Source organism: Ambystoma mexicanum, chromosome 5p (genome assembly GCF_040938575.1).
Source record: "Ambystoma mexicanum isolate Mex_15411 chromosome 5p, UKY_AmexF1_1, whole genome shotgun sequence".
NCBI classification, from domain to species: Eukaryota; Metazoa; Chordata; class Amphibia; order Caudata; family Ambystomatidae; genus Ambystoma; species Ambystoma mexicanum.
This window is the reverse complement of record NC_090930.1, coordinates 1028502097-1028516310: the sequence shown is the minus strand read 5'-3', so window position 1 is coordinate 1028516310 and position 14214 is coordinate 1028502097. Positions and strand designations below refer to the sequence as shown.

The 14214-nt window shown below is 44.3% G+C and overlaps 1 protein-coding gene across 1 annotated transcript in view; it reads left to right on the top strand.

Moving 5' to 3' along the window:
- Positions 1-14214, top strand: part of RIPK1 (receptor interacting serine/threonine kinase 1) — an 840028-nt gene that overhangs the window by 217262 nt on the left and 608552 nt on the right. The window contains exon 3 of the mRNA XM_069613515.1: positions 7290-7443. Coding sequence (XP_069469616.1) covers positions 7290-7443 — 154 coding nt within the window. The remainder of the gene's footprint in view (positions 1-7289; positions 7444-14214) is intronic.

Genomic DNA, 14214 nt, shown 5'->3' with positions numbered 1-14214 from the left:
GAAGAGGTTTTGCAATCCAACATCTAGTTGGTGTGGAGAGGTGGATGAAGATTGAGTGGTTGAAGATGGAGCTGGTATTCGGACTCATAAGTAGGCTGGAGCAGCAATCCATTTTGCTGAGGAAATGGGTGGAGACGACTTTTGTGAAGAGTGGAAGGTGAGAAAGGATTAGATTTTCCAGATGGCTGAGCAGGTCAAGCCTGTCTGTTTTAGAGGTATAATTGAATTGTTGTAGCATTTGATTGTTGTTCAAGCTGTTAGAGACTCTCCGAGTTGCAGTGTACAAAGACGAGAATTTCAAGGGAATGTGGGGAATGGAGTTGGGTAGAAGGGAGGAGGAGAGAATAGGGGAGCGGTAAGGAGAGGGGTGAGGCGCTATAAGCAGATTGGTGGATTACTTCAATTTTAGAGGAATGGAAGTGCAGTCAACTGCAATTCAGTGGCTCTCAGCTCTAAAGCAGACACGGACATGGTAATATAGCCCTAGTTTAAAGAAAAGCAAGAAGAAAAAAAGATTTGGGTGTCGTCTGCAAAGACATGCAAACCCAAAGGAAGAGATCAGTTTGCCAAGGGGCGAGGTGGAGACTGAGTAGGAGTTGACCCAGGATATGCACTTGAGAGAACGTGATGGGTATAAAGGGCCAGGAGTTGTAAAAGGAGCAACCAGATAAGTAGGCAAGATCCGTGCCCCGAAAGCAGCGCTTCTAGAGTCTGGATGAACAAATAAGTGGTTGTCTGTGTGAAAGGCAGGTGATAGATTCAGGACGATGAGGATAGAAGAAAGGGTGACCCTGGTGTGTCGTAGTAAAGAAGTGAAACATGGGTCAGCACGGTTTCCATGGAGTGATGGCTGCAGAATACTGAATGAACCTGATCTCCAAGTGTTGATGTGGTTTAACACCACCTCTTGCTGTAGGATTTTAGAATAGAGAGAGATTTAAGTGAGACGGGTCAGTATTTGTAAGCGTTATGGGGGGTCAACAATAAGTTCCTTTAAGAGGGGTAGGACAGCGACCACCTTATAATAGGTTGGGGAGAACTCCAAGGCTTGGAGGTTGAAAAGAGGGATGCTTCTATTTCCTTGGTGGTCAGGGGTGCATAGAGATCTGCAGGAGCGCAGGACAGGTTGGCAGAATGGAGACAGGGTGTCAGTTCAGACAGAATAGTAGATGAAAAGCCAGCAAGAGTGGAGACATTGAGAGGGATAAGTGCAGGAGAGACTGAGGGAGAAGGAGGCTGGTGAGAGTGGCAGAAACCTTAGCCATTTGGGTACTGTGATAAACCAGAGGGTGTCTCACCTGCTAGTTCCTGGGGATCTCTCTCTCAGGTGGTCAGGGCACGGCCGTCGCCTTTGGATCCAGACCCTGGGGCTGGACCAGTGTGGGAAGATCACCTGGGTGAGTGGTCTTCAGGGAGTGGGGGTGAGACGCTGTATTCCCTCCTTTTTTGTACATCCAACATCCAACTATTTTTTAAGATCGCTGTCCCTTCACAAACACCAGGCCGAGGAAGAGGGCAAATAAGAGTAACAAGACACATTTTTATACATCGTACTGGACATGTCCCACTAATCGGGTCAGGCAAAGTCAGGCACTTGACTTTAAGTGCATACACCTGATTCCAATAAGCTCTCCTCATACGGTTAAAAGGCAGAACCTAGAGAGACACTCTTAACAAGGTGGAACACGAGTACGAGCAGAACTTCTGGAGCAGAGCAGCGGACCAAGGGACAAGAGCAGCGGGCCGACAACCCCACAAATTCCCTACAGGAGGTTGTTGCCTCCTCAAGGCCGTGAAAGACACGTGGAGAAGACCAGATCCCAATATCGAAGACTGCATTGTGTTTCAAGGACGCCAGCGACCCTCCCGGGTGAATGGCAGAGTTGGGGAGGCGAGGCAAACCCTGTGGTACTAGCCTTGACTCGTGAATTGAAAATCGAAAAAAACAAAATAGAACCGCACACAGTCGGTGAGTTGGCAAGTGCCCTGAAAGACCGGTGTGTGCCCTAAGAAAGAATGAGATTTGCAAAAATGGGTGTGGGTGAGATGTGTGGAGAGGCAGACCTGTGAGTGAACTTTAAGATAAAGAAAGCTGTGGAATCAGCGATATTGAGTAACTGAGTGGTCTGGCGAAAAGGAGTAGCCGACTCGAAAGTTTCAGTGAAAGGTGCATTGTTTGAAGCGATAAAAGTGAATGAACTGTAAAAGCGAAAATGAACGAAGTTAACCCAGAGAGAAGGGGAGAGGAAAAGTTGAATATTGAATTCTTAGTCGAAGTGGTCCTGCGGTGGTCTGAAAAGGAAGCCCACACTTTTGAAAGTCTTCGACATCCGAAAGGCAGTCTCAGCCCGACTGAGGGAGACCCGAAGTATAAAAAGCATGGAGAAGGGAGCCCCAGCAAGTGTTGTTGAACTGTGAAAGGTCTGAGCCCAGCAAAGGGGGGCCAACTTTTGCCTTCGCAAGGTCTGAGCCCGACAGAGTGGGACCAGTGTGAACATTTTGTTAGGTTATTTGGGGAAGACTGTAACAAGATCATCTAACGTAGAAGGCCAGGCGGGCCTCGATCCACGTTTCCGAACTGTTTCCGTGTTAAGCCTGAGCTAGAGTGTCATTCTGCCTATAGAGACTGCCTTATGCCATGCTGTCTAAACGTGGGGAGGAGAGCTGATTCAGCCACATTTTTTCATTGTCGAACACTGATAAATATCTCCTTTACACACTTAGTTTGTACAAGAGATATGGTTGGCATTATATTTTATTACTATAAGCCATTTTGATTTTGACAGACACGACTAGGACTGTTTTCTTTATTATTTGATGGCCGAGACGACTCCCATCCTAGTTATATGGCAAGGTAGGAGTTTTTCTAAACCCCATTAGGTTAATAAAGGTTTTACAAATTGTATCTTATGTGTCATACTTGTGATATCATTCCTCCCCTACAGTACAGAATTAATAGGCAAAGTCATCAGCCAAGGGAGAGGAAGGGGTCCAGTGTGAAAGAGGGGAAAGCCTGGATCGGAGAGCTTTGGATAGCTTATGAGAATTTAGGGATGAGGTTTGCACGATTTGGCAGACTCGAGGGCAGAGGATAGTGTGAGAAGAGCATCTTTGTTCTTATTTGTTGTTTTCCAATGGAGATCCAAGGTTGAGGATGTTGGATGGAGAGGAATACAGATTTGATACTAGTGGTCAGAGGGAGCATTCTGCGCTTGGTTGACATTTTGTAAAACCTTCACTATGGAGCCAGCAACTGTTGGAGAGAGTGCTTGGGGGGAGGACCTGTCTGGCGCTCTAGATTGAGATGGGTCTTCCCTCTATTCAGAGGAATCAGAATTTGCTCTTGGCATGACTTTGTTTCTGAGCATCTATTATAAGGCAAGCATGGTATGTTTTATCACTTGGCTAGACTGGCCTTTTGGGGCAGCAAGTCTAGCTCTTCCTTACTGTGTGGTGTGTAGCTGATAACAGATTTGCCTTGTAGTCTAAGGTTTCATAAATGAAATATATATCAAGTAAAAACCCCTGCCAGTTTTGCATTGAATATGAAGCATCCCACTTAGCAGTTTGCAGACCGTGAATGAGAAAAATAATGCTGAAACATACAAATGATAGAAATTGTTTTAATGCATAATTGAACACCAAATAAATGCTGCAACATACAGACCTAATGAACGAAAAAGTATGCCTCCTAGTTATACCAGCAAACAGTAGGGAAATGTTAGTGACACGATCCCTCTGACCGGTGCTCCCCCTGAGGAGATTTTGCCATGCTTGTGTTTCAATTGAACAATAACTCCACTAGTTAGCACACATGGGGCCCAACATATGATGATGCTGTAGTAGCGCTCATGCAAAAATAGTGGTGATCAGGCACCACATTAAATGTGACTCAGCAACATTTGAAAAGTGCTCACTAAATGCTAACACTATTCATCCACATGTCGTGCGAAATACACCCCAAACCCATTTAGTACATGTAAATGGCATCAAACCAAAAGATTTGAACTGTAAATGTGCACTTAACTTCAAACATGGCATATGAAAATCGAAGAAAGAACATTAATTTACTATTATCTGTGCATGTTATCCTCCCAAAAAAGAATGGCAACCTAATTATTGTATATACATTCAAACATCAATTCTACACATTCTACCAACCATAATGAATGCTCTAAATTATGATTATATACTGTTACACACTTCATGCATATCTGGTAACACTCATAAAAAGACACTTCCATTTTATAGAATGTTCCTAGCAAACTCCAAATATAATGCATTTCTTAAACACAGCTTCAATCAAGATCGCAATTTAAGAAATCCGTAAGAAGACTGTGACAACAAACTGCAGGTAGACTGGAAGGTTAACTGAAAACAGTCTTTATTCTGACTAACAAAATAATTTGGTTTAAATCAGAAAAAGAAATCCTTAATTGGGCTTCTTCTCTAGGATCTTCCTTTGTCTTGATACCTGGAAGAGGTAGGGTTTGTTCAGCAGTCTCTGGCTCCTAGCCCTCATACACCCAGAGGCCTCCCGAATTTCCTGCTTCCACGTCCGTCTGGCTCTGCAATACAAACGAGAGTGATCCGCCATTCCATTCACCAGCTGGTGTTTAAATACACATGGTTTGGTTAGCCAATTAGAGGGATTTTCATCATGCATGCTATAAAATCCTCCCCAAGCCCTGCCCCCTTTTTCCTCGTACGAAGCCGAAAGTAATGGCTTCCCGTTCGTCTCCCGCCACATTCATACTCCTCCTCGGGACTTCAACATGCAGGTACGTGGGTAAATTGGGAATGTTCCCTGTCATGTGCCCGTTAGGCGTTGGGCTTCCTAAGTTTTGTGTTTGTGGCAACCCACCACCTGTTGCATCATTCGTGGTCACGGCACCTCCATAGACCCCGCTTTCTACTGAAACTGTGTAGCGGGGCTTCATGGAAAAAACACTGCATCGCGGCGGGTCAACCGTTTGTTCTGTTGAAATGCTGACGTCTGATATTTCCCCGGGTTGCGGGTCTACAGACTCTTGGACATTTAACGAGTCTGTTTTCCCACAGTAACCCGTGAATTCCTCCTTTATTGTTCTCTGTTGTCCCTGCCGTATCTCAGAGGAATGTAGGGAGTTTTTACAGACGTCTCCGTTTCGTCCCCACCATTCCCCTGGGTTGCCATCCGACTTAGCCTGTTCTTCCGCTTCTGGCAAATGGTTTGTCTTTGCCAGTTTTCCCCGGCTCTCGTCAGGTGCCCCAATGGTTATATGGGGTCCCAAGGGTTCATGGGGTCCCAAGGGTTCAGAGACTCACTTACAAAGACCCTCAGGCCTATCTGAATTACTTTACTGCAGACATGTAGACAAAAGGCAGACAAACGCCCACCAACATAGTAATATACTTCTAGGGCACAGGCAAGGTGTCAATAACTCCAAACCTCCAATACATTGCTTGCTTCCTTTGTTTTTTCCAGCAAGGTTTCCAAATGAACCGCAGCAGGCACCGGAGAAACCCCATCATTCCGACCTAATCTCTGCCTGTAACATCACGCGACAAATGAGGGTCTTTCCTCTATTTACACACCAACATCACTCCCATAGATCTCCTTGGCTGCATGGAATGCTGCTGCAACACAGGACCAGCGCCCCAGCATCGCCAGACCCCAGCGCAACTTGTTGACATTGCCACTTTCTCGTAGGCCGTTGGGCAGGGCCAAGCTCCCTACATGTCAACTGTCATAACGGAACCAGAGTGCACGGAGCATGGACTCCAGTCCTCAGCACATGGAGCCTGGACTCTAAAACACGTTTAGCGTGAGACAGTGCCTTAACCTCACCAGGCTCTTGCTGTACTAAAGATAAAATCCCAACATGTGGCGCTGTGCCTTCACCGAAGTCCACTGCTGCTGCGCTCTATCGTCCACGGCTCCAGCCCACCGCAACTCTCTGCTGCCTCCTACTGTCAAGCCTCCTGCAGCATGGAACTCCTAATGGGTGTTCCGATACCTCCTGGGTTGCTACACTCACTTGACACAGTCAACTGGCCAGCCACTGCATCTCCTGCCACTATCTTACGGCTTCCTGCATCGTTGTCTGGCACGTTCCGGCTGAGCATTTACTTCTGGGCTCCTTTTCCAGCATCCTCTTCGCCAAAATGTGCCTCAGGTAAGTCATCCAGCGCTCAGGGACAACTCTGAGTCAGGTAAGTACAAACAGGAAATGTACTTTAATACTTAGAAGTCAGGTCGAGGGGTAAGCATCCTTCAACGGCAGGTTCCCATCTCCAAGTCCCTCACCAACAGTCATCCTCAGAACCCCCTTACATAACATTCTACATTCCCTCTGGCATTCCTAAGGTAGCTGACCCACACATACAGCTAGGAATCTTTCACTCAGCGCTCAACCATGCCAGGTAAACATGCCAGACACCACAGAGTTTTAAAGTCAGATGGTTTTGACTGCTGACAGCAAGTCATAAAAAAGGATCTTCTTCACTATAAAGAGAAGTATACTGCTTCTCTCCTTGTGGTATCACCACTCCCCCTTGACCGCCATCTCCTCCCATGGGATCTAGCCTCATAATGGCACCCCCATCGTCAGGATCAGGTAGCGGCTCTCTTACCCATGCCACATGGGAGGAGACTTTAGGCTGGGGATCAGTGATGATGCCACAGGATACATCTGAAAGCCTACCACGACGTGGCACATCAGTCAGCACGGCCCAACCCAGAAGAATGACACCCTGTGAGCAGGCTGCTGTTGCATAACCAGCAGACAGAGCTGTGGCAGGCCCGGACCCAAGGATGCTCCATGGTAAAAGACCCTCCGGCTCAGTTCCCGCACCTCACAACAAAAAGACTCCTTGCAGCATCACAACCCCACTGCTATAGGATCTAGGTTTGGAAGCAAAGGATTAGCTGCAAAAAATTAAAGCTCCTCTGGGTGTTAAGCGGAGTGCAGCAGGCTTCCACGATGGATGGGTTTGCAAGATCCTCCCCTGAGATCCTTTTCAGGGGAATCTGCATGATCAGAAAATGAGTATTCAGCAAGATATACATTTGTGTTTCCTTCTTTTTCATGTGATGACACTAATCCGTGTTTGTACCAAGGAAAAAACAATTGCATCTGACGTTTTATTCTATTCTGTTTCTGTCTTTTCTTTGGAGACTGTTCCACACCATTGTGAAAGTTCATGTTTTCATAGCTTTGGTAAACATTGTTGTAACATATTGTAAATAAATTGTTGATTGGTTTTGCTCTTTAGTTTCTTGGATTTCAGTGTATTTTTATTTTTAGGTACAATGATGCGCTTCTTGAGGAGGGTAAGATAATGCACAGGCTCAACCATAATCGTGTGTTGAAGTTGCTTGGTCTTATTTTAGAAGATGGGAACTACTCCCTGGTGATGGAGTATATGAAGAAAGGAAACTTGATGAATGTACTGAAAACGGTAAGTCTTAAAATTAGTGTTTCTTTATAATGCCTTCCCAGTCCAACAAGTTGGTGGCAGTGACTTTGATTACCTGTGAGTGCTGGGAGTATTTTTCTTCGATTGGTTCAGTTGGCCTGGTGAAAAAAGATCTAATGTAGGTCCTGTGAAATTATGTTTACTTGTTCCACTCTGGAATCAAACTTTCATCTAAATAAGTGGCAATTGAAAAAGTTTGCTCTGGAGTCTTATCCGCTAAATTATTTGAGATGAGTTTATCTACTTGTTTATGCCAAGCACAGGAATCAAAACATGCTCCATTTTCCTAGCGGCTAATGCAAAATTCGAGGAGGTTTAAAAACATTACTCCAGAGCAAAATGTGATCTGTCATAAACAAGAGCAAGTGGCTGATTTACTGTGGCAGTGCACAATTGCCACAATGGTTAGCTATGGGGCACTAATTTCTGCAATTCTGAAAAAAGACAAGCAGATGGATTGGTTATAGTATTTGCTAATGATTTGTGAAGGAAAAGATCCATTCAAAATGCGTTTCCACAGATTAGTATGTACCCCCAACAAAGCAATGCTCCACATTGTAACCCTTACTGTGATTGAGTGATGTTTGCTCATGTTGGTATTTTTAGCAGCCGAATCTGCCATCCCACCGACACATTTCCCCTCTATTTTGGCCCCAGTTTATCTCATGCCGGACACACCTTCCGAGACACTGGTTATCATTACGCCATGAAATGGGTCCTTGTTATTCAATTGGGGTCGAAGTTCCTGAACTTGCAGGTCTTGGTCACAAATGCTCTGCGAGTAGGACAATGCAATGTTTAGGTTCTTTCATGAACCTAGATATAGGCTCTTCTTGTAATATGAACAGATTTGAGGTTGAGTTCCTGCCTTGGGTACCCACAGTCAATTGGGGACCAGGGTTCAATCTGGTGAATCGCATCAGCTAGGTGAACCTCTGAATGAACGGGCTACAGATTTCAATCCCCCTCACCAATTATATTTGTCATACATGGTGGACGCTACTTTCATTTTATCATTTGAAGTTTTATAATATGCTGATTTGCAGCATAGCTGTTTCAGAGCATAGGGAGGTAAAGGGTTCCCGGGGATACAGGGTGCAGCATGGTAATCTGTCCTAATATGAGCAAATTCACATATTCATGATTAGTTAATGCAAAACATCTGATACACCTCTTGTGGAATAACCAAAAATATGTTTTAGTAGACGTTAGACAAGATATTTGTGATTATTCAGCAAAAGCTTGTTTGTGTGAACTTGTCTTTGTCAGTCTCTTTAATTTTTTGGGGCTGTGTTCAGCTTTTTTTTTTTACTGGTGTAAGAATGCTGAAGTAAGACTCTTGATACGGAGAGGTCTTTGTGGTTGATATAAACTTTTATGCAAAGTGCTAAATGAAAAGAAAACCCTATATTGCCCTAACTCTAATTGGGGTTTCCCTGCCGCAACCAAAAATACTAGTGTCGTTGTCAGGATGTCCAGAAGCAAAAGTCCACAGTCCGATGTCGGAATCCTAACTTTATCCCTCACACCCTATATTCAACTAAATCAAAAAGCAGGTGTTCCTAGTACAGTGGAATGACTCCCTTCCCCTGGACAAAAAAAGACAATTCTGGGGATTGCCAGTTTCTATAAGTTCAATCTCGAGTGTTGTGGGAAATGACTTCCTTCCCCATCTGCCTTTCTCTGGTTTCTTGGCTTGAATGCTCCTCCAATCTGTGGTGGGTCCCTGATCCCGGTTGGCAGTCCTGGTTTCCTTTAACCAGTAACTATGACGGAAAATAGCCTGGACGCTCCTCCAAGCTGCAGTGGCTCACTGTCCCTGGTTGGCAGTCCTGATTTCCTTCTACCAGGCACTGCGACGAAGAGAATGAGTTTGATGTTTTTCCAAACTCTGGTGGGTCCTTGACCCTGGCTGTTAGACCTGATTCCCTTTTCTTTCAGGCACCTTAGTCCCAAACAGAGACTTGCTTTAGTCCCCTGCCAAGCACTGCATTTGTGTGTCTCATTCCCACAGTTCTCTTTATCTTCTGCTTTCTTATTTGACAGCCTTGGGTCTCCTTCCCTCCAATCGCTGTTAAGAAAAGGATTGCACTCTCTTGCAACCCTACTCCCCTTGTTATGGTATTGTGATAATGTCTCTAAGGATTAGTGTGACAGCTTATTTCTGTTGACCATGGTTCCTGACTCTCTTTTTTCTTCTTATCTGACACTTCTTTTGTAACATGTATTGTGAGTGAACTGAGGCCCATGGGCGTGATGCGCTATATAAAATTGTAATAATAATATTCTCTTTCCCCCACTTTTCGTATATTATTGGTTTAAGGGTTTCTTCTACCCTCTGGAGACCCCGTGAACCATAGAGAACCACCCAAGTACCTTTAGGGCGGGGCTGCAGCACTCTGCTTGGTCGCGGGCTTCCCAGGGTCATTCTCTGCTTCGCCAGCACTCTGGGAGTCATCTCGGCTTGCCGATGTCGCTCTTGGAGGCCCTTGACTGTATTGAATTAGTCCACTCTAGTCTGACCATCATTAATCCTTGATTGATTGGCGGTGGTGCAGGGGGAGTCGGGCACACGTCGGACATTTTGTGGGCTTTTTATTGAATTAATAAAAAAATACCTAACTCGCACTATCGCTAAGGGAGTGATGCCTACCTAACCAAACTAACTAAGGGTGCTTGACTGTCGTCAAAAGTTCAAATCAAATATCCACAGTCCAAAGTCTACTTCTAACTGACCCTACCACTAGAACTAATAACTAAAGATGGCCGGAATATACATCTGGTTGGCACCTTCCCTTTAGCCGTGTTTCAGAGTTATTTCAATTGCAACCAGTTCCGGAAATTCAACCAACTCTTTAGTGTTTATTTATCCCGGTTTACACATTTTATTTCATGAGCTTTTGCAGCTCGTAGTACATATTCATAGGTTGGATATCCCAGAGTTTGTGAGACCTATCAGTATCCTCAATGTCTATTAGGGATGTAACGGCATTACGCTATACCGTTAAAGATACCGTGAACAACTTCATCGAACAATAATAACCGTCACATTGTTTATACCGGTATACCGTTAAGTGTGCTTTTAAATCTGATTTGGAAAGGCTGCAGTAAGCAAGTGCTGCACAGTCTTGGTCTTGCAGTGTTGGATGTGCTGTCTGTCAAGGGGGCCTTGTTTGGCAGACAAGAGCATAGGGAAAATGAGGCCACATTAGTAAATGCAGATTTGCTGTCGTGACCGCTCTTCCTCTGTGATCGGTAGAATCGGGTCAAAGATCAGCCGACTTTGCAAAAATTGTGTTGAAAGCTGCCCAGTGCCTGAACCTTTGTGTTCCCCATGCAAATAACTGGCTCTATAAGCATACTGGAGGCTCCAGTTCATAGATTCCGCCAGACCTGGATTTCATGGGCAAACTAGAACAAAGTTATTTTGTTTCAGGCATTATTTATTTGAAAGACAGCATACATATTTGAAAAGTTTTCACACAGTCATGCTGCTCCGCGGTACAGGTCAGATCTTCTATGGAGATTGTCCCGATTTTCAATTTGCAATTAGCAAGACCACAGGGACATCACGAGGGTGAGCTGAGGGCCTGAACTGAAAGTGAGCATTTTATTTTTCCTTTTTGTTCGTATGTAAACAAATGTAATAACATGTTCAATGACTTGCAAAACAGTGGAGCCAGGAGCACTTTGCTTAGCAACCACTCAGCCAGCAGGAGCAGAAATATATCGATTCAGCCTTTCCCGGCATCATGTGCCATTAGTTCAGTAAGTTAATGTCCTAGTGCACTGAGCAAACACACATTGGAACAGCTGTTGCTCCGGCTGTGCAAATTGTTTTAAAAAAGGACGGCCAGTGAAGTCATGCATATCGAATTACTCTCCCCAAGGTTTAGATTCAAGGAACTTAAGTTTCTCATGGTCATGGACCGGATTAGCCATCCAGTTCTGTTTTAGCTTAGAATTCTGGCATTTGTCGTTTTCCCGCCAATTTGAAAGATGGGGAACTACACATCCCAGAATTCAAAGGGGGGAATGAACTGGATGCCCTTCTGCTGCATGTCCACAAACAACTTTAGCTCTGTAGATCAGGCATGGACTGGCCTTTAGGGCAATAGGCCCATGGCCAAACAAAAAATGCTAAATGCTTGTGTGGGCCAGTTTTTTGGGTCAAAGTGGGGCACATTTTTGCCCAAAGTGGGCCAGTTTGTTGAGTGACTTCACTATGTGGCTAATCATTTTGACCACTGTTGCTGAATAAATATTCTTTTAAATGTACAATTTGCATCACATTTTATCAAAAATCTCCCCCTTGGGTACTATTCAAACAGTGTTCCAAAAGGAATGAATTCCCATTTGCAACTGTGGGCCACTTTTATGTTGGTGCCTGAGACAATGTTATGCCCCAGTCCTACCCTGCATTAGACTGTGTGAACACTGGGCCTATCAGTGCTTTCTGCCCCCCCCCCACTGTCCTCTGTGTAGATTTGCACATTGGCACAAGAGTTGTTGCTTCGCTTGATCCTTCACCTACCTGCCTTCTGCATATGGCACTGGGCTCAAGCAGGCAGGACAGATTCTGCATTCAATTTGAAGTATCCAGAGGAATGGGGGTGAAATATTTATTGGGTCTATTCTCAATTTGTGACACCACCCATGAAAGCATTCCTCCCTCTGAACCTGCATCACAAGGGTCCTAATGTACTCAGACCTGGGGAAAACAGTAATTATGGGGCTGTGGTGAGGTGGTGGTCTAGGCCATATTTATGCCGATATGTATTTTAACTTTGTCATTTTTTTTAATTTGCCACTATCTTTAAGAAGGTAAATGAATATGTATTGCAAGAATCAAGAAAGAACTCAACTGCGCCCACTGAACACTGTCCTTTTAGGATTACATGGTCAGTGGTGACTCCGACATAAGTCCTTCATAATACACCAGGCAGATGGTAAACAAGCTATAGTGATTAGATCACTATGTAACATTTCAGTGTGTCTGTGTTGGCTATGATATTTGACAAAAGAAACACAATGACATGGGCTTTCAGACCGCACATGAGTGACAGTTCTCCCTTTAATGGTATAAAGAGTTGTCAAAACAAACTTTTTGTCGCAGTGAGGGGTCATGATGTCCATGCTATGAGGTTCCAAAAAAATGCAAGTCAAGGCCAATTTTCAAAGCGATGACCTGTGACTGAGCAGCAAGCTCATTGCTCAAAATGTGCATTATAACACTTCCACTAGTCACTCTTTCATTCAAGGCGATCAACGAGTGAAAGCCATGAAAGACCAGTTCTGCAGCCGCCTTAGATTCCTGGAGGATCAGCTAAATATGTGCAGAGACAAGTTTCAAAATGCTACCTTGCTACAGCTGGAAAATCCTGCCTGCGTATTCTTAAGTTAACTAAAAAGCATTGACTTAATGGTAAATTAAAGAACTTCAAATGCAAAAAGGCAATGTAAAAAAAAAAAGATATTTTTTTGGTACAAGTAGTTTCAGTTGGAGCAGTTTTTAATGCCATTCCGTAAACCACACGTGCCTGACACAAAATCAGTATGTTAGCAATAGAAGGAGGAAGAAATACAGTGCCAAGAAGGAAAAGGATTTACTTAGGGTTGGCGGCTTTGGGGTTTATATATTTATAATGGATAATGTTTTCTAAACATATGACAATGGGGGATTTCCCTGGTTCGATCATTGAATTTACATTTAATAAGTCGCACCGTGAAATTCACTCATCTCTGCAGGTATTCCCTGCTGCCATACCAAAGGGTAACATGTCTGTGATTACTGAACACCTTTTGGCCCGCAAGTAAACTAAAGGCTGGAACTTAAAGAGAGAGTGCGTGTGCGTATATGCGCACAAGCGCATACTACCATCAGCCTCCATTGATCTGTGGCACGCATATTATCAAGATGGCAACATGTTCATCTTCATCAGTAGCCAGTGGGAGAGCTAAAAGCCTAAATGACCACTTAAGAAAATCTATTAAGTTTGCTTTGCCAGCCACAGCAGGCCCCGCTGCCCCCCTCCTCCACTCCGCACATGTGTTTGTGTTGTTTGGTGGAAGCAAGGGGTGGCATTTCAATGGAAAGTATGTTGAAAAGCCCAATTCTGCCCCTGGGTGCCTGGTTTTGTTTGTGATGATAGATCTGTCAATTTATGACCTTTTAAGAAAATATTTAAGATTAGTTAACTACACCTGCTATACCGCGATAACCATTATATACCGTCATTTGGCAATAAGGTTATCGTACCACCATAAAACAAAAACCGTGACAGCCCTAATGTCTACCTGTATGTAATATCTTACATTTCTTCCTTTAATTTGAGTCCTTTAGACTCTGTCTGTGTTGGGGTTCAGTATACCCTTGTTAAAGGAGTAGCACCTCCACTCCTGGGGCCTTTCCCCTGATTCACCTTACTTTCTCTAGGATTGGTACTTGTGCCTAATTCACAGGGTTTCTCAAAGTCTCTTAGTAAATAGATTCCAGTGTTCATAAGATGTACTAGCACTACTCATGGGACATCTCCCCTGTCTTCCTGTTGCTTTCCCCCAGACTGATACTTAAGCTTAATTCAGAGGGTTTCTCAAAGTCTCATAGTAATAGATTCCAGGGTTCATTACCAGTTATACTTGGCAACTTTATTAGTGCTTCACAATATGTAGGTTTGAGCGCAGGTTCTTTTATTTAATGCATATAGTCACTGTGGCCTCCCCCTCTCCTTATCCACCTTGGCACATTCACTT